The sequence below is a fragment of the Cuculus canorus genome, chromosome 8 (genome assembly GCF_017976375.1).
Source record: "Cuculus canorus isolate bCucCan1 chromosome 8, bCucCan1.pri, whole genome shotgun sequence".
NCBI classification, from domain to species: domain Eukaryota; kingdom Metazoa; phylum Chordata; class Aves; order Cuculiformes; family Cuculidae; genus Cuculus; species Cuculus canorus.
In genome coordinates, this window is record NC_071408.1 from 6,808,988 (window position 1) to 6,826,491 (window position 17,504).

Below are 17,504 nucleotides of genomic sequence, written 5' to 3' on the forward strand. Positions count from 1 at the left end.
TTTGCAAAAAGACTGTGACTTTCCAGAAGTGCAGGAGCAGAAGGGTGTTAATATGGCTCGGGTCAGACCTAGCAACCCTCTCACCTCAGGCTGGCTTCTCAATGGGCTGCAGGAGGGGAGAGACACTCCGGGCTTGTTTTGCCAAGGCTGTTGAGTAAGGCTGTGTATTCGCACTGTTCAGCTCTAGCTCAGCTTTCTGCAAATCCTGCAGCCATTGGTTTGTCTTCATTTATTTTTATGAGGCAATTAAGCGATGGGCATCCCGGCCTGAGAAGACCCCAGGGAGTGGGGTAAGGCTGGGGCTGTCTGCTCTCTGTGTCCCTCTTCACTGAGAAGCCTTTGGTGTAGCTGGTGCGCAGGGAACAAGCCCTCCCTTCATGCTGTGGCTGGACCCATGGTGCCTCCGAGGAACCGTGGGGTGAAGGAGGGTTCCAGTGTTGCCTCCTCTCCTGGTTTGGGACAGCAATGCCATTTTCCTGCCCTTGGTTGCAGGGTTTCTGGGCGCTATCCCCTCAAGTGAGCAGCTGAACCCCCCAGCACTGCAGCAAAGGCGATGCTGTCTCCATCTGCCTCCATCCTTCCCACCATCAGCCACCCCAATCTCTGCTGCCCAGAGCTCATTAATCTTTTCTGTCTGGCAAATCTCCAAGGTTTAGCACTGAAGTTTTAGCTTTTATTCTGATTCAATGACGTGGGAATGTCACGGCCTCTATTCACACTACATAAAGGTGCTCCCAAGGTCGGCCCTGCCACCAGCTGCCTCCCGAATCTGGGATTTTCCCTGCCAAAGCTTCACAGCCCCCCCAGCCCCTTCTGCCTGGCAGTGCTCGGAGGGGGACACCAGCATTTCACACTCCCTCTGCGCTCCAACCCACCCAACCCCAAGGGCAGCCCTGGCTCGGAAAGAGGAGCGAGGCAGCAGTGGGCATCGCATCGTTTCTTGGGCTGGGACCCTGCATATCCCTGGGGGATGCAGCCGCCCCAGGTGCAGAGGCGGGGTGAAGGAAAAGCTGCCTACAGCCTCTCTTTAGTTAAACTGGGGAATGCTGCAGGCCAGGCAGGGCCAGAGCTGCAGCGCCGCACCAGTGGCTGGGCAGCTGTAAAGCCAAAGCACGCGGCCGAGGGGCTGGGAGTGCCGAGGGGCTGGGAGTGCCAAGGGGCTGCTCAGCCTTGAGATGCACTGCCAGCATTCCCCACCACTGCTCTCCTGGCTTCCCATTTCCCTCAATGCAAGGCTTTGCAGTGAGTGTCCATGTTCCCAGCTGCTTTTGATTCTCTTGGATGATTTTTTTTTTTAAGGCGCCTGTGCTCTGGGATGCCCACGGGTGTGGGATGGAGCAGGGCTTGCAGGCTCTAAGCAGGGATGCTCTACCCTGCAGTGCTGCTGTTGGGGGGCCGTTGCTGCTCTCCAGCCTGAGCTGGGGAGGCCTTCCCAAAACCAATGCTGCTGGGTGGCTGAGGGGCAGCAGTGGGACTTGTGCCCAGACAGAGCCTGGAAACAAACCCCCAGAGTTGCAGAAAGGACGGCTGCTTGCAACCAAAGAAAGCATTTATTTTCAGGTGGAACCCTCCAGGGCAGCCTCTCTCCATTTCCACCACCTGCCCTGCTCTGCCTTTGCCACACCTGAGCTCTCCCTGCGCTGAATTTGGGGTGGCCAGGCTGGGGCATGCTCCAGGTGCTCCTGGAGGAAACTGGAGCAGCTCAGGTCTGGATACTGCTCTGGCCCATCAGAAACCCACTGAGGCCAGGAAGAGGCGTTTCACCAGCTTGACCAGGCTCTAGAAAAGCATTTAATTTCCCTCTGCTGCACTCGAGCACAATGGGGTGCTGCTGGAGGAGCCAGCAGAGACATTACGGACTCCATCGCAATGTGGCTGGTCAGCACGTGGCCCCCACCATGGCCTGGGCCTGTCTGAGCTGGCGCTCCCAGCCACGCTGGAGGGAGCTGGGGGGGGAAGCGGGATGCTGAGGCACACGTGGGGGATGTAAGGGGCTAAGCCAGCGCATCCCTGGCCCCACCTCACGCATGGGAGAGGCGGATGGGGTAGGTGACCATGTTGAAGCTGTCCCAGGCAAAAAGCTGCCGCTCAGCAGGGTTGTAATCCACCATGCTGAGGTAGCGGAAGCGGTTCTCAAAGGGAATGCTGAGGGCCCTGCTGGTGCTGGTGGTTGTGTCGTAGGCAAAGTTGATCGTGGCATTGGCCGCCGAGTAGCTGCTGACAGTGTAGAGGGTGCCACAGATGACGAAGGAGTTGGCCACCCCCCGCTTGCGAATGTTGGTCTCCCAGGTGCGCCGGATCTCCAGCGTCTCAGGGTTCAGCTTGGAGAGGACAATGGCTCCTCTGGCCTTCTCGGTGCTGTAGATCACCCAGAGCCCCGTCTCATCCACTGCCAGGTCGATGTCAGTGTAGCCCCCCCAGGAATAAGGGTACTGCCCATGGTAGCCGGCGCCGGGGATCTCCCTCTCAGCCGTCACCGCCTCTCCCCGCAGGTCATAGCGAGCCACAGTGCGGGAGCGACGGGGCTGGAAGAAGAGCCCACCGCGGTACACGACAGCCCCGGTGCTCTCCAGGGGCTGTGGCAGGATGTGCACCTTGGCAGGGTAGCCCTGGGCCAGCTGCTCGGCAGCCTCATACTGGAAGAGCTGGCGCACCTCCGTGCCCACCACGTCCACACGCCAGGTGGTCTCACGCGTGAAGGGGGGCACGGGCTCAGGGTCCTTCATCCACACACCATATTTACCAGCGATGGAGTCTGCCCGGCCAAAGACGACGGGCTCCCCCACCCACACCAGCTCGCCGCAGCCTGCGCGGGGACAAGAGAAAAGGGTTGGTTATTGCTCGGCGGCACATGCTGAGCCCCCGAGGAAGGCTGTGTGGAATTGGGAGCACGAGGCCGGCTGTGCCGGTGGCAGTACCCGAGTCCTCGCTTTCCGGGCGGCTGAGCGCCGTCTCCTCCAGCAGCCGGGATGCAGGAACCTCCGTCCTCTCCGACTGCAGCTCCTGGTAGGCGAGGGGCTGCGGGTCCCAGCGAGGGGCTGCGGCAGGACCAGGCACAGCGTCAGCAGGGGCTGCACCTTGCCCTGCCCTCGGGGGGCCCCGTGCTGGGCCAGTGACCCCAAAGCGTCCAGCGCTGGCTGGGAGCCCACTGCCCTGTCACATCCATGACCGCTCTGCGGCCACTGACGCTGCTGCCCCCGGGGCTGGTTTTGATGCTTCTTGGGGGGAATCCTTGATCCCCCAGGATGCGCTCAGCGCCCCTGCATCCCCCGGTGCTGCGGGGTTGGGGATGGGATGGGGATGGGAATGGGATGGGAATGGGATAGGGAAAGGGAAGGGGATGGGGAGGGATGGGGATGCTCCAGCTGCCACCCCCGGGCAGGGCTGTGGCAGGAGCTCCCAGGCAGGGCCGATCCCGGCCCCGCTCTCACCTTTACCGGGGGCGCCGGACGGGCAGCGGGCGGCGCGGAGCCGAGCGGCCTCCCTGGCGCTGCTCTCCAGGCGCCGGCTCAGCTCCCGGTTCTCGCGCTCCAGCCGCCCGTTCTCCTCCTGCAGGCGGCCCCTGTCCCGCAGCAGCTCGGCGCAGGCGGGGTCGCGGCCCTCCAGGCGGCTCAGCCGGGCGGTGAGCGCCGCTAGCTCGGCGCGCAGCTCGGCGCCGGGGCAGCTCCCGTCCTCGGGGCTCGCCACCGTGAACGAGTAGGTGCAGCGCCCGGCGCCGTCCTCGGCGCTGCAGCCCAGGGCCAGGGCCAGGGCCAGGGCCAGGGCCGCCCACAGCAGCGCCCGCCACACCGGCATCGTCCCGCACCCTCCACTCCGCTGGGAGCCGCCGCCGCCCGCATTTATAGAGCGGCGAGGAGGGGTCGGGGTGGCCGGCACGGAACCTTCCGGATGCCTGCGGCGGCTCCCGCTGGCCGCGCTCCCCCCCCCACGGGCCGCCCGCTGGCCCCGCTCCGGCTGCCCCGGGGAGCCGCCCGCCCCCCCCGGCCCCGCGCCAGCGAGCACGTGGCCCCGCCCCGGACCGGCCCCAGCCCCGCCCCCTCGCTGTGGCTCATGGCTCCGCCCACTGGCACGTTCCACCGCCCCGGCCACGCCCACTCCCGCACTGGCTCCGCCTCCTGGTGGATCCCGGCTCCACTCTCACTCAGGCCACGCCTATTCTCATATTGACTCCGCCCCATTATGACCACGCCCACTCGCATACTAGAGTCGTCTCGCTCAGGCCACGCCCACTAGCAATCTGCCCCCGCCCCATTCAGGCCCCGCCCCCATCCGGCCCCTCAGGCCCCGGCTCTCAGCCCCGCCCCTTTCCCCGCCCCCAATCGATGTCTCGGCGGTCGGAGCGCCGAGCCGGTCGATGGGGCAGCTGAGCGCGCGCTGCCCCGGTCGCTTCCCGCTTCCAGCGCGGAGCCCGGTAAGAGGCGGGTATTGTGGGGGCTCTGCGGGGCTCCGGGGCTCTACCCGGGCCCTACCCGGGCCGCTGTTCCGCTCGCCGGCAGTGCCTGGGGGAGGCTGGACCAGGGCGGCGGGGCTGGGCGGGCCCGGGGGCCCCCGCATCCCTCACGTCCCCCGCACCCCCTGCTCCTGGGGCTGTCGCGTCCCCCTCTCCCCGGTACGGCTCCTCTTTCCCAGCCGTGGGGCTCCCTTGTTCTCGCGTGCCGGGTTGAGGCCCTGCGCGGGCAGCCAGGTGACCGGGCCGTTCCCTTTCCCCGCCGCAGGCCTCTCCCTCCAGGTGCGGAGCCGCCCCTTCCGCGGCCAGAGACGATGCCGCCGAAATTCAAGCGGCACCTGAACGACGACGAGGTGACGGGCTCGGTGAAGAGCGAGCGGGTGAGTGCTGGGAGCCCGGTCCCGTATCCCCATCCCCTTCGCCGTGTCCCTATCCCCACCCTTCCCCCACGGGCCCCTCTTCCCGTGGTCCCCATTCTCCTCTTTCTCCCTGTGTCTCCCTCTCCGCGTGTCCCCGTTATACTCCCCGCTCCCCATGTCCTTATTCCCACCCTTCTCTCGTGGATCCCTCTCTCCGTGTCCCCACCCCCCTCTTTCTCCCTGTGTCCCCCCTCCCCGTGTTCCCATTCTCCCTTTCCTCTCCCCACGTCCCCGTTCTTCCCGTGTCCTCTTGTGTTGTCCCCCTTGGGGTCCCATCTCCCTCCCCAGGCCCTGGCGGTGCCCCAGTGGGTGTCCCCGCCTTAGGGTGCTCGGGGTGAAGTGCTCATGGCAGGCAGGGGGCTGTTAGCAGGTCCCTAAGGACCCTGGTATTGCCCTCGTCCAGTGCAAGGTGAGTCCTTGTTGCCAAAGGGATTGTGCCACTGGCCCAGAAGCCGTGTCACTGTCGATAGCAGCAGGGTTTAGTTTGTGAGGGCCCACCGGTGCAGCAAACCTCATCTGTGTGTTTTAAAACAAGCTCCACTAGGATTTAGGCCTGTTTTGAGAACGTCTTTCAGTTTCCTTAGGCAGTGTCTCTGGCTATGAGATACTGCTGTGCTCCAGTCTCCTGCCTTCCCGCAGAGCCTGGCCTGGGCACATCATGGCTCTCCTCCCCACGTAACCAGCTGAAGGGCACGTGTGAAGGTACCCTGTGCTTTACAGCTGAATTTTTCTCCTGTTGCCATTGCTGAAGTCCCCTGATGTTTCAGGCCTTGAACTACAGGTTAAAGTGGTATAGTTTTTCATTTTAGACAAAATGGATTTGACCTGATGTGTTTGTCCTGGGGCCATACTGTGCCAGGCTGTAGTCAAAAACGTTGCTCCAGCACATGATAGCCATGGATTTTGAGGATGTTGTGTTGCCAAGAGGGATTCCATCATTCCTTGGGGAAGGTGATGGCTAAAATGATTTTGTGGTCCCATGGGTTGTTTGAGTTGATTTGAGCAAATGCGACAAGGATGGAAACATAAGTAAGCTTCAAAATAAGAACACTGCGCTTGCAGGTAGGAGCCCAAATTCATGCACACGGAAAGCAGCAGCTTTTGTTACTGTAAGAATCAGCAGTGTGTTCTCCAGTCCATTAATTTACAGTGCCAGTTTCCCCTTTTGATTATTTTTAATAAACACCAAACTAGATGTTACTGAGTGCCCTCAGCTTGCCTGGAAAATACATGCTGCCCTGATGGAAGAAAAGAACTCTTAAGAATGTCTTTGTCTGAGACTTTCAGGCTTAAGTGCTTTTAAAAATCATCCTTTCCATTGCCAGGTGGGGTGTAGTGGACCAGCAAACCTGAGCCCTGGAGGGGCCCTTTAGTGCAAGTTGAAGGAGCTACCAGCCTGCTCTGCTTTCCAGCCTAGCCGTAGCTTTTGCCGGAATCGGGGCTTTGCAGTGGCTGACCCCTCGAGATGGGCCATGTGGGATCACAAGCCTATTTATTCTCTTGCAGTCGTCCTTCTTAAATCTGCAGACATCAGATGGTTGGACAAAGCCTGTCCAAGGAGTGGATCTGCCTTCCCATACAAACAGGATACCCTAGGGTGGTTGCAGGGGATGCTGGCATCTTTTGAGCAGCTGCTGTTGAGGAGGATTGGGGATTGTCCTATGAACAGAGAGGGCCTCCCTTCTGCAGCTGGCCTGTGCAGGGGCTCTGCCTGCTGCTTTCCAAGGCAGTGCCTAACGTGCTGGTGCGCTGGTTGCTTCTGCGTCACAGGGAGTTGTACTGATCCTTAGAACTGGGATCTGAACCTGCGCACCAACAGGCCATTGGGGAGAATCTGGTTTGGCTCAGTCACAGAGGTGCGAGTTGGTCCGAGGTGGCAGAGCTGCAGAGTCCTGTGTTGCTCTGTGCTTTACAGAGTTAGCAAACACAGGCGCGATGATAATAGCAGCACAGAGGCACAGCTTGGCCCTCAGTCACAAGCATAGAGAAACAGCACAACACCAGACATGTAAAAGGTACTGTTGATGCCCTCCAAAGGAGGGCTGGTGCATAACCTGTGTTTGGAGAGTGCTAATTGCGTCCTAATGGCTGGAAATGTGTGCATGGAATAGTAGTTGTTTGTTGACAAAGTGGTTTGGGTTTTTTCTGTTTGCAGAGGAACCTCTTGGAGGAAGATTCAGATGAAGAGGAAGACTTTTTCTTGTGAGTTTCCAAGTGGCTGCTGTAGGGAATGCAATGTCATAACTGCCTACATCTCCGAGACTGGAGGTGTTGAGTACTAAAAGTTGCTCTCTGCCATATAGGTGGAGACTTGGGAGTCAAACCATTTTATTCCTATGAGATTATCTCCTAGAGCCTTGGCATTGAGTGCGAATTAAGACGTAATGTGTCGCCTTTGTAAGAGTGGGGTGTCCCACATGTCCTGGGGCATGGGAGGGACTGATGGGAGGTATGAGAACAATCCTCAGTCCACAAAGTATTGATTTTCTTGTATATCTTTTGAGTCTGGTTTAAAAATGCGCTTTTGTTTTGTCTTCCAATCCTGATTCTCTCTTTTCTGCCTGCAGGAGAGGGCCTTCTGGACCAAGATTTGGACCCAGGAATGACAAGATCAGGCAGTAAGTTTTTGTTCCTTGTTGTCACACAAATAGTATTCTGTTCTGGTACTGCAAGCTCCTGCTGCTGTCTTACCAGAGTATTTGTATAGTTCTAAATGTGAACATGGTTTGTGCTCGCTTTCTTCTGATTTTTGTCTCCTGCCTTACGTGTCCACAGCTAAGGGAAATCTCAAACTTGATTCCAGCTATCAAGAAATTGTGCATTGGCAGGGGCGAAGGGATAAGATTATATCACAGTAGCTCAGTGCAGTTTCTAAAGCTCTTGCTGTATTCAGGTGATGACCTGTTCCATGTTTTTATGAAACTTTTTCTAGAGCATTAACCCTGAATTTTTACTTTTACTAGCACCTTTTTTATTGTTTCGTTGCTTTTCTCTTTATCCTGTAACTTGCTTCTCAATGTTTCAAGAAAGCAAGTGGTCAGGAGCACACTGGGATCATGTTTTTTGGGCAGCGGCTGTCCTCTGTCCACTTCTCCAGATAAAAATCTGATACAGGTGACCTAGAGATGAGCAGTGACTCATCAGGGTCAAAGCAGCTGGAAAACAGGAAACCATTACAGCTGGAGGAGGCTGTAATAGTGGGAAGGAGTGAACACTCTGGATCCTTCTCCCATCGAGTCATTTCCTGCATGATGCTTGTTCTGGGCTCCAGTTGGTTCTGCCCTTTCCTATCAAGCATGCGATGGTGGCACTTAGTGGAAAGGAGGGGATATTCCCAGATCCCTGGTTTGCTGTTTCCTTTGCTGATCTCTGCTGTGCCAGAACAGAGATCTGTATGGGAACTGGTGACTCGATGTTATTCAGACTGGGTTGTCTTGCTTGCCTCCTGAGTATTGCTCTTGGGGATTTTTTGCATGTGGGAGGAAGCCAGTGCAGCTCTGAGATGACTTGTTGCCAGCATCAGTGTTAGGCAGCGCTTGCATGTGTGCCCACTTGCCACGTTACCTCGAAGGGCAAAGTGTGCTTGGTTTCATGAGTGGCGTCCTGCCCCTAGAAAAAGGTGGAGGGGGGATGACACACATCTACTCCTTTGCCCTTCTTTTTTGGAAGGGAATTAGTCTTCTGTCTTCCTTGCGTGATGGGGAAATGAGAGCTCTTCTCTTCCTACTGTCTTGTCCAGGCAGAAGGGAGTGAGGGCTGAGGTAAGCATAGCACAGCAGCTGTGCAGGGGAAGAAAAACAGAAGAAGAATTCACCCAGGAGGAGTTCATAAGTGTGACATGACTGATGCCCAACACACATGAGGCTTGCCTATTGCCAGAGGTTGCCTGTGTAGCAGACCTGGAATGGGGTGCGTCCCTTGGGGTAACAAGTGGCTATGTCTATCTAGGATCTCGAGCATCTGATATGAAATGGTATCAGTTTTCTGCTCACATGCTCTCATCGATGTTGATTGCTTTTTTTACTAAGTGCTCGTAGCATACAGTCATCACTCCTTGACGTGGAGCTTCTTATTAAGCATCTGATCAGACCCTCCCTTGTGCTGGGTGGATTGATGCCTGGTCTCATAATAATGCAGTTTGCTCAGGTTTCATCAGAGGAAGAAAAGGAGGGTTGGGTTGCTGCTGAAACACTGTAAGGAAAAGATATTTTAAGGAGGAATTTGGGCATTTGCAGAGTTGAGGCACAGCCAGGTAAAGCTATGCCTCAGAGAGACTGGGAAACTGGGTGGAGGATTGGTCAGAGTCAAAAGTGATAGGATCGTGAGAGCAAAGGTGCAGAACATGATGATTGTGAGGAACAAGAGTGGAAACTTTTCCTAGCTGTCCTCGGCAGTGAAGAGGCTTAGGTCAGGGTGGAAAGTTTGGCAAGAGACCCTCAAGGCTGGCTTAGCTGCAGAAAGAGATGATGGGGAGCCTGCAAACCTCAGAGGGGGAAAGAGGTGAGTGAGAGACAGTAATAGTGGCAGGAGGAAGTGTGACGGTCCTGTCTGTGCTGTCTGTTGTCCTGATAGGTCTGGAAGTTCAGGCTCTGTTGTCCCAACAGCTGCTCAGTTAGAGTGGAAGTTCTCTGATGACTAAGTGGCCACATGAGGTCTCCTGGGCTCCAAGACCTCCCTGTCTCTGGGGTGGGCTGGGCTCGAGCTGAAAGGTGGGTGTTAACAGGCTTTATCTTTTCCCATAAAGTTACAAAGAACAGGTAAGGGAGAGCTGATATCTGTTCTCTGCATCTGCTTCCAGGTCTTGTGAGAAGTCCTGAATGTGTGCTCCTAGTGCCTTTCTGGGGATTTCTTTTATTTTAAATAGGAGCCTCTCATCACAGGTCATCTCTTGAAAAACACCACCAAAATCCTCCCCATTTTCTGCACTTCTTGACTTCCTTCATCGCGGACGTTTCCACTTTTGGGTGATTGTGCTGCTGGATTTGGTTCCGGCTTGTGCTGGCGATGAGGCTCAACACACTGCTGGGGTTCTCCAGGAGCCAGGTCTTGGTACTTTGCTTGGGAGGTGGGCAGAATCTCTGGCCCCAGTTACATCGCAAAGAAGGGGAGGGTGTGAGGAATGGTTTGAAGTTCACAGTAGCTTCCCAGGGTTCGGCTGCTCACCGCAGGAGGCTGAATGTGCTGTGGACTCCAGCCATAGTCCAGGCTTTGATTTGAAGGTGATACTGAGACCACGTTGTTGAGTGTTGTTGAATTATAAGCCTTTTGAGGCCTGAATGTCTTCAGGCAGTGTAGACTGCTGTCTTCCTCACTGTTGTGATAAAGCAGCAACTTAAAAGACAGGGATTTGCAGCACTGTTGAGCGCTGATACCCTGTTTTTAAGTACAGCAGAGGTGTCTGCCAGGCAGCCCCTCTGCATCGGGGAGTGCCGTGCTGCACTGGCCTCCTGCCTTTGCACTGTCTCTCTGGCTTGGCTCTCCATCCTGTTCCCTTTTCCTTGGGTTACAGCCACAGAAGGGGGTTTGGGTATGATTTGCACCAAAACACACAGCACTATTAATATCACTGGGGTGGAAAACAGAAGTGTGTCATGCTGGCTGTAAACAGCTGGCTTGGAGACAAGACAGCCTTGAGCACCCCATGGTGCGTGCACGGCCTGTTTACGGTCTCTGAATAATGCAGCACTGTTGTTAGTCCAACACCATGACCAGCCCGGGACTTTTTCAGTAGCTAACCCAGCGCAGCCAAAATGGAAAAGCTTATTCCTCCTGCTCTGGACTAAGCAAAGCACAAGACAGAGGAGCTTAAGCCAAGATGAGCACCATTGGGTCTGTTGTTGTGGCTTTGATGATGTGCACTTGCTCTCCTTGTTAAAAGCATCATATTTGCAGTAATTGGTAAGAAGAAGGGTCGTGACTTTATGCTTTTGTCTTGCTCCCCTTCCTGGCAGGTATTTATTCTACTGTATTTCTCTTGGAAATCTGGCAGGAGTGAAGCACGTGAAACGTATGTGTCAAAAGCCAGTTGCTCCCTAACAGGAGATATGTTTCCTATCAGAGGACTCATTCTCTCTTGCCAAACAAAACAAGAAAATATTTTCTTCTTAATGTGACTTCAGTTTCCAACCTCGAGCCTGCCAAACTAGTGGGAATGGTTCAGTTTCCTCTGATTACTGCAGGGCTAATCTGTAGGCTGGGCAGCTTTTAGTCCCTTCTTAGAGAGGCGTCTGTTGCAGCAGTAGTGGGTGGGAGAAAGCAGAAAGTGAGGACTAGCTCAAGCTCTGATTAAGGCTCTGTGTGGAGACCAAACTTGCATTCCATGGCTCAGTCTCTTCCTTCCTGTTTTTCCAGGGTTTTCTCTTAGAGCAGATAGCAAAAGGTATTGAGATGCTCAAACATGTCTGTGATCCGTGGGAGTTACACTTCAGTATTTGCCAGAGTTTGAGCTTTGATTTCCCTGTGCCTCTGTTCTCTATCTGTGAAATGTTTTGATCCCTTGGGGACAGCTAGCAGCACGCCAGGCTGGTAGCAGAGGCACGCAGCATCTTGCCAGCAGCTCAAGTGAAAAGTGGGATGCTGAGATGCAGCTTGGGCGGGGTGTGTGTGTGTCCATAGGTGCTTCCCAAATGCTGGTTTGCAGCAGAGCAGCTGGAAGTTACACACCTGCCCAGTCTGTCTGGAACGCTTTGGGTGCTCAGCATCTCTCCAGGCTCTGACCTGTACTGGCAGGGATACAGGTGGCATTGCATTGTGGGGCGCTCTCCTAGATGCATGGTAACCTTGTGCGTTCCAGCTTGTGCCAAGGTAACTCGGTCACAAATCTGTCATGGGAGGAAATCTATTTTTTGAAGCCAGTAAATTATTTCTAGAAACATTTACATGCTGCAGATGTCTTCTGCCTGTGAAACTGATGTTTAAGGCCATAGAGGTTTTGCCAAGTTGGCTCATCTGGGACAGCAGATGTTTCTGCTTTTCCTCTCTTACCCCAAGCTATAGCAGCATTGCTGGCAGCTCAGAGCTGGGACTTGTCTGTTGTGCTGAGGTAAGGAAACCCCCTTGCAGAATGTGCTGCCTCCCCAGATCCTCACCTGCTGCCCTGGGGAAGGGCCATGGGGTCGCTCGTGTCCTGGGGAGGGGGGAAAATGACACTTTGCTCCACAGAGTACCACCACGTTTCCCAGGCCGCATCTGCTTGTGTCCTCAGTGCCACCTTCCATGCTTTCCTACGGTGGCAGCTCTGCCACTGGCCTTCACCTTGTAAATAAAATGGTGGATCAAAATGGGTTTGTGGGCACAGGCATGTTCTTGCTGAGGTGTTTGGGGATTATCTATGCCTTTCCTCTCCAGAACAAAACTCCTGGCAGGCAGCTGCTGTCAAGGTGGAAGGCAGGAGCTGCCACCACATGGTGTAGGTGGGTGCAGATTGATGCTTCTGCCACGGACTCTGTGATGCAGCACAGGGAAAGCAGGTTCCTTTCTTGCAGCATTCAAGCTAAATCAAGTTTTGACATGCACTGCTGGAGTCCAGCATGTGCCGTACGAGGGTTGTTCAGTCAAATATTGGCTTCAGAAGGGTTGCTTGGCCATTCCAGCTCAGGAAGCTGCAGTGCAGTGGTGCTACAGAACCCAGCCTGAAATGCTAAGATGGTAAGCCCCTTTGTATTCAAAGATCTGGAGCTCTTTCTAGAGCTTTTTGGGAAGAAAAAAGCCTTTCCTTTCAATGCCTTTCCTTGCTTGCTTTTGGCACAGTACCTGCAAGCAAGGTGTGTGCATTTCCTTTGCAACCACTATTGCTTGTGGCAGCTGCTCCTCGTGTGTGTGTCTCAGCACAAGTGTCTGCTCAGCTAGAAGCATGTAGCTGGTAGGAGTACAGGAGAAACAGGTCAGTGTGAATCTGTGTCTCTAGTTAATTAGAGGCTTGGTGGCTAGGATGGGGCCCTGCTCCTCGTTCTGCAGTGTCCCATTGACTGGCCTTGGGCAAGTTGGACAATAGCTTCTCCAAGGCTTGGAGTTGAGTGTGGTGCTGATGTACAAACCATGATTTTAGCAAATATATTCATCTTCTGTGTCTGTGAGATGGGGAGGAGAGTGTTTTCAGTGGGTCCGAAGAGGAAAATGTTGTGACTGGATAATGTGGGGACCAGGAGAGTGTGGGTGCTAAGCAGGCACAAATACAGAGGTGGTAGCAGTCCTTCTCCCCCTTGGGCCCACTGGGGTGATGCACTGTTAATAGGAGGCCTGTGTTTCTGGTAAGGTGGAAAGCTGCTGAAGTGGCCTTTTCGTGCTGCATTTTGATATGTTTAAAGTCCTGAGGCATTTTTAATCAATGCAACCTAGGCTGTCAAACCTAAGACTTAGGCAAAGCCGGAGATATTTCTGTTTTGTTGCCCTGTGTGTAGTGTTGCCTCCAAGACATTTCTGTTGCCATTTACTTTCTGGGAACGGTATGTCTCAAACAATGTCTTGTCTCCCTAGGGCTCCAAGAAATTTCTTATTTCTATCTCCAGGAAAATAAAAGTGTATTAGCTCCAAAATACAGACCAGAACGTAGCAGTATTTTTCCACCAGGAGAATTTTTCTCTCTTACCAATGTGGTTTTTTTTATGGAGTGAATAAATGCATTTATAATAACCCTGCGGGTGTGATTTAGGCTACTTTTTTTCTGAAGTGACTACCCACAGAGTTGCGTAACCTATGAGAAGATGAATTATAAAACTTTGTTTAGTTCATATCATCCATTTCTTTACTGCCCTCTCAATGCCCTTGGCAGAGTAGGTTTCACTTAGCAGCTCAGTTCCCAGAGGAGGGACTGCACCTTGCTCCTATTTCACCTTAAGTCATTTAGCAAAGGTGCGCTGTGAGGTTCTATGAAATCTGGAAAGATAAGGTACAGCTTTTATATTTCTTCCCTTTGATGTGAACTCTTCTGCAGCAGAGGTGCCCACCAACAGCAATTGATACCTTCACTTACTGCATTTGTATGTTAAAAGTGTTACAGCGGGTGTCCCGCTTCTGCTGACTTTCCAGAGCTCCGTTTGAGCCCCTTGTCTTCCCCTGCCCTTCCTGGGATTGCCAGAGGTGCACCCCATGCTGTGCCTCTGAATTTCTCGGCATCCTGTCAACCTCCCTCTACTGTTGTCTGATTTTGATTTTTATTGGTGAGCTCCTGGACCTTGTCAGCCTGGGCTACTCTGAGCAAGGGCTGGTGATGCGAAGTAGTTTGTGGTGTCTGCTTCTGCTCCTCACACAGCCTTTGCTCTGCTCTAGTGTCCAGAACCAGGTGGATGAAGTCATCGATGTAATGCAGGAGAACATCACGAAGGTGATTGAAAGAGGCGAGCGGCTGGATGACCTGCAGGATAAATCAGGTGCAATGCTAAATACGCTCTGCTGGCTTTTTCCCGGTATCTCTTCCCTGTTGCTAGGCCAGGCTACCTGGTTTTAGTTCAGAAAGTGCCTAATGACAGACCTGAGCTTGTATTTGCAGCAGTTTTACCCAGCCTTGGGCTGCAGATAAGGCTTTCTGCTGACATTTGCTTCTTTCCACCTTCACCTTCTGCTGCTCTGCACAGAAGCGTTAGTTTGGAGGTGTTTGGTTGCTGTGATCTACTTGGTCCTTCAAACTAAGGTAGATCAGTCTGTCTCCGAGCAGCCCTGAGCACTTCAGCTCTCTGCTGGCTTGCAGAGTGTATTTGTGTCCTCAGAGGGCAGCCAGTACAAAGGGGGCTCAGTGGGACTCAGCAGGTCTGTGTGTGCTCTAGCGAAGGGCGTCACATTGGCGTCTGCTGTGGCTTTGGTGAATCACGCTGTGGTTGGGTCTTTTCCCCTAATGCCGAGTTTATTGCTTACAAGTCGGTGGAGCGAGTGGAACGAGTGGATGCTCCTACTGTGTGTGCACTGCTGAATCGCCTCTTTCTTTCCTTCAATAGAAAGTTTATCAGACAACGCAACAGCTTTTAGCAACAGAGCCAAGCAGCTTCGGAGACAGATGTGGTGGCGAGGCTGCAAGGTGAGCAAGAATGGGAGGAGGTGGGCAGCTTGTGGAGGGGGAGTTACATGTCCTCCATCAGAGGGGATGGAGAAGCTCTGCATCCTAGCTGAACAGATGCTGGAAGGCAAAGGCCTCCTTTTGGGTAGATGCAGCTACACGTGGCACCCTGTGTAACATGTCTCTGTGCTCCTCATGCAGATGAAGGCAATCATAGCACTGGTGGCAGTCATTATCCTGCTCGTGGTCATCGGTGAGTAGCTCCAGGCCGCTTCAGCCATGTCTGGCATTGAAATACTTGTATTCCACACTGAGTTACACTGTGGTGCTGGCTGTCCCTGCGGACAGAGCATCTGAGCTGCTCTTGTCTGGCTCCAGTCTGCCTTAAGCAGTCACAAACGGTGCCTTGCAGAGGAGCAGCATGTGCCTCCATGCTGCTCCTCTGCAAGATCTAAATAAGCACGCAGAGCAGCTGGCTCAAACCACATCCTACTATTGCCAAAGAAAGGCAATGTTGCCATCCCAATCTACTGATCTAGGGTTGACACCGACTGATCCCAAGGCTGGTGGGAGTCAATGGAAAGGGTTTCAGGCTAGAGTAATCTAACCCAAAGGCTTCTCCAAATATATCAACTATTCTGCAATGGGTCTGGTCCCTGCAAGTGCTCCTCCCCACAGCTGCCGGGCTGCTTAATTTTCAGCAAATAGCTGAAATTTGCTGTCGATCTCTTCCCCTGCTCTCTGCCCTTCCTGGTGTCTCTGGAGCAACCAGAGCAGAGATGTCACTGCTTTTCCTACCAAACAGGTAATAATGACCAGAGCACGTTTCTCTCAGGCAGAAGTAGTAATTCAGCCCTCTGTATGCAGAATGATGTGCTGTCGGGTTCCAAGCAGCCCAGCATGGCAGCTCTGCTCTTCCATGCCACTGGATCTGGAGGGTTTTACTTCCACCAGCCATGACTGGGGACAGCCATTACTTCAGCAAAAGCCTCACAGCCTGTTGCCCTGCTGACACGCAGCCTGCAGCGGGCGAGGCAGAGCTGGCAGCAGGGTGGGAGCATTGGAGAGAGGGAAAGACTAATGGAAAATCCCATCTGGTTTAATTTTGCGAAGCTGGAAGGAGATGAAGGTGGCAGGAAATGTTGTCTAGCATGTGTGCGGGCAGCAGATTGAAATATCTTGAGCTTGGAAACGCTTTTCCTCGCAGCTGCTTGGTGTTTGTCACTACAGAAATGGGAGGAGGGGGAATCTCTCTGGCAGGGATGGGTGTTGCATACAAAGGTGTGTGGCTGAGAGCTTGTTTCTCTTTGTTTTCCAGTACCTATAGTCCTGAAGTACCATACCTGACGGGGCAGCTGGAGGCTTCGGTGGAGCTTGCTCTGGGATAACTTAACTGCTGTGTAATTTAAGTGAGATATCTGTATATAGCTTTGAAGTTGTTTTTCTCCGAGAAGTGAGGAGGCGGCGGCAAGTAGCCAGTTCTAACGGAGCATTTTAAGAACTGCCAAATGACCCTTTTTTTTTTTTTTTCGGTTGAGTACCTGTTCCTGCTGTCAGACTCTTTTTATAACAGTGGATTCAGTTCCCAAACTGCCTGTTTTGTGTGGAATTCCGGGTCTCTTGTTTGGAGCTGGCTACTTGTCACAACAGTTTATCTGTATATATGGTTGAGTTGCAATATTAATACCCTTTTAATATTCCCCGCTGCCCACTGTGGAAGGCGGAGGGGACTCTGTCCTTTCATCAAAGCGAAGGAGGGGAAAAATGTCTGAAGAGGAAAATACCACTATATTCCAGGGAACTGGAATTGACCTTCCGTGGAGAACTGCAAAGGTGGTTCTGTTGTTCAAAAAAAAAAAAGGGGGGGGGGGGGGAAGAGGGGGGTATGTGAAAAATAATTAGGTTTTACAATCTGGAAGACTTTCAGGTCCTGCCATAGGATTGCACAAGCTAAGTGTTTTCAGTATTGCTGCTTAGAGCTGTGACTAAAGACATTCCAGTAAACCTATTTTTGACTGTACCTCTGAAGTTCCCGCATGTCTTCATAGCATTGTGGAGGACATTGAGGGCTCTCTGCTGCTGGGAAAGGGCTGTTTCAGTGTTTCCTTCACCGGAAGCAAGAATTGTTTGTAAAGCCCATCTTGCCCACTGATGCATGAGACGCAGCAAGAGGGCAGCAACTCTCCTGAAATCTGTCCAGGGTAAAGAAGCACATTTCCTAATCATAGCCCTTTGCCTTGACGTGGTGGTTGCGATCCCGAATGCCAGCCTGTTTTCACTTCCCTGTGATCCGGTGGCATGAGGAATATTCCCAGACAGATGTGCTGGAGTGCCTGGGGAGGTGTAGTGCCCCTGTGCTGGACCAAACAGCATCCATGGGTGGGACCACTGTGTTTCAGCTGTACAGTTGGGTTTGATGATCTCAAAGGTCTTTTCCAACCTAGTGATTCTATGATCCGTGGTCTCAGGTGTCGGTGGCATTTCTGTCTGCCCTTTATTTTTGGGACCCTTGTTCATCCAGCCTGGAGCCTGTGACTTTAGCTGAGCTGAGATCAGGCTTTCCTGGTTCTCTTTCTGCTGTCTCTGTTCTGCTGGGAGAAGCATTGTTTTGCTTGGAGTGTCTGAAGTGATGTTGGAGAGAGGAAATTAT

General features: G+C 53.6%; 2 protein-coding genes across 2 annotated transcripts; one reads left to right on the top strand and one right to left on the bottom strand.

Moving 5' to 3' along the window:
• Window positions 1-1,222: 1,222 nt before the first annotated feature.
• On the bottom strand, window positions 1,223-3,969 carry MYOC (myocilin). Its single transcript, XM_054072620.1, has 3 exons — window positions 3,432-3,969; window positions 2,919-3,038; window positions 1,223-2,806 (listed from the first exon to the last, which is right to left on the bottom strand). The coding sequence occupies exons 1-3, from the start codon at window positions 3,793-3,795 to the stop codon at window positions 2,022-2,024; spliced, it is 1,269 nt and encodes a 422-aa protein (XP_053928595.1). The 5' UTR covers window positions 3,796-3,969; the 3' UTR covers window positions 1,223-2,021.
• A 325-nt stretch (window positions 3,970-4,294) lies between these two features.
• On the top strand, window positions 4,295-16,704 carry VAMP4 (vesicle associated membrane protein 4). Its single transcript, XM_054072623.1, has 8 exons — window positions 4,295-4,411; window positions 4,716-4,827; window positions 7,022-7,068; window positions 7,434-7,484; window positions 14,134-14,234; window positions 14,796-14,875; window positions 15,056-15,107; window positions 16,173-16,704. The coding sequence occupies exons 2-8, from the start codon at window positions 4,762-4,764 to the stop codon at window positions 16,199-16,201; spliced, it is 426 nt and encodes a 141-aa protein (XP_053928598.1). The 5' UTR covers window positions 4,295-4,411; window positions 4,716-4,761; the 3' UTR covers window positions 16,202-16,704.
• The last annotated feature ends 800 nt before the right edge of the window (window positions 16,705-17,504 follow it).

Excerpts from the sequence above, each read along its gene's own strand:
- VAMP4 (XM_054072623.1), top strand. The coding sequence starts at position 4,762 with ATGCCGCCGAAATTCAAGCGGCACCTGAACGACGACGAGGTGACGGGC. Across the intron at positions 4,828-7,021 it reads GCTCGGTGAAGAGCGAGCGG|AGGAACCTCTTGGAGGAAGA; the intron begins GTGAGTGCTGGG and ends TTCTGTTTGCAG. Across the intron at positions 14,876-15,055 it reads TGTGGTGGCGAGGCTGCAAG|ATGAAGGCAATCATAGCACT; the intron begins GTGAGCAAGAAT and ends CTCCTCATGCAG.
- MYOC (XM_054072620.1), bottom strand. The coding sequence starts at position 3,795 with ATGCCGGTGTGGCGGGCGCTGCTGTGGGCGGCCCTGGCCCTGGCCCTG. Across the intron at positions 3,039-3,431 it reads GTCCGGCGCCCCCGGTAAAG|CCCCTCGCTGGGACCCGCAG; the intron begins GTGAGAGCGGGG and ends GTCCTGCCGCAG. Across the intron at positions 2,807-2,918 it reads CCCGGAAAGCGAGGACTCGG|GCTGCGGCGAGCTGGTGTGG; the intron begins GTACTGCCACCG and ends GTCCCCGCGCAG.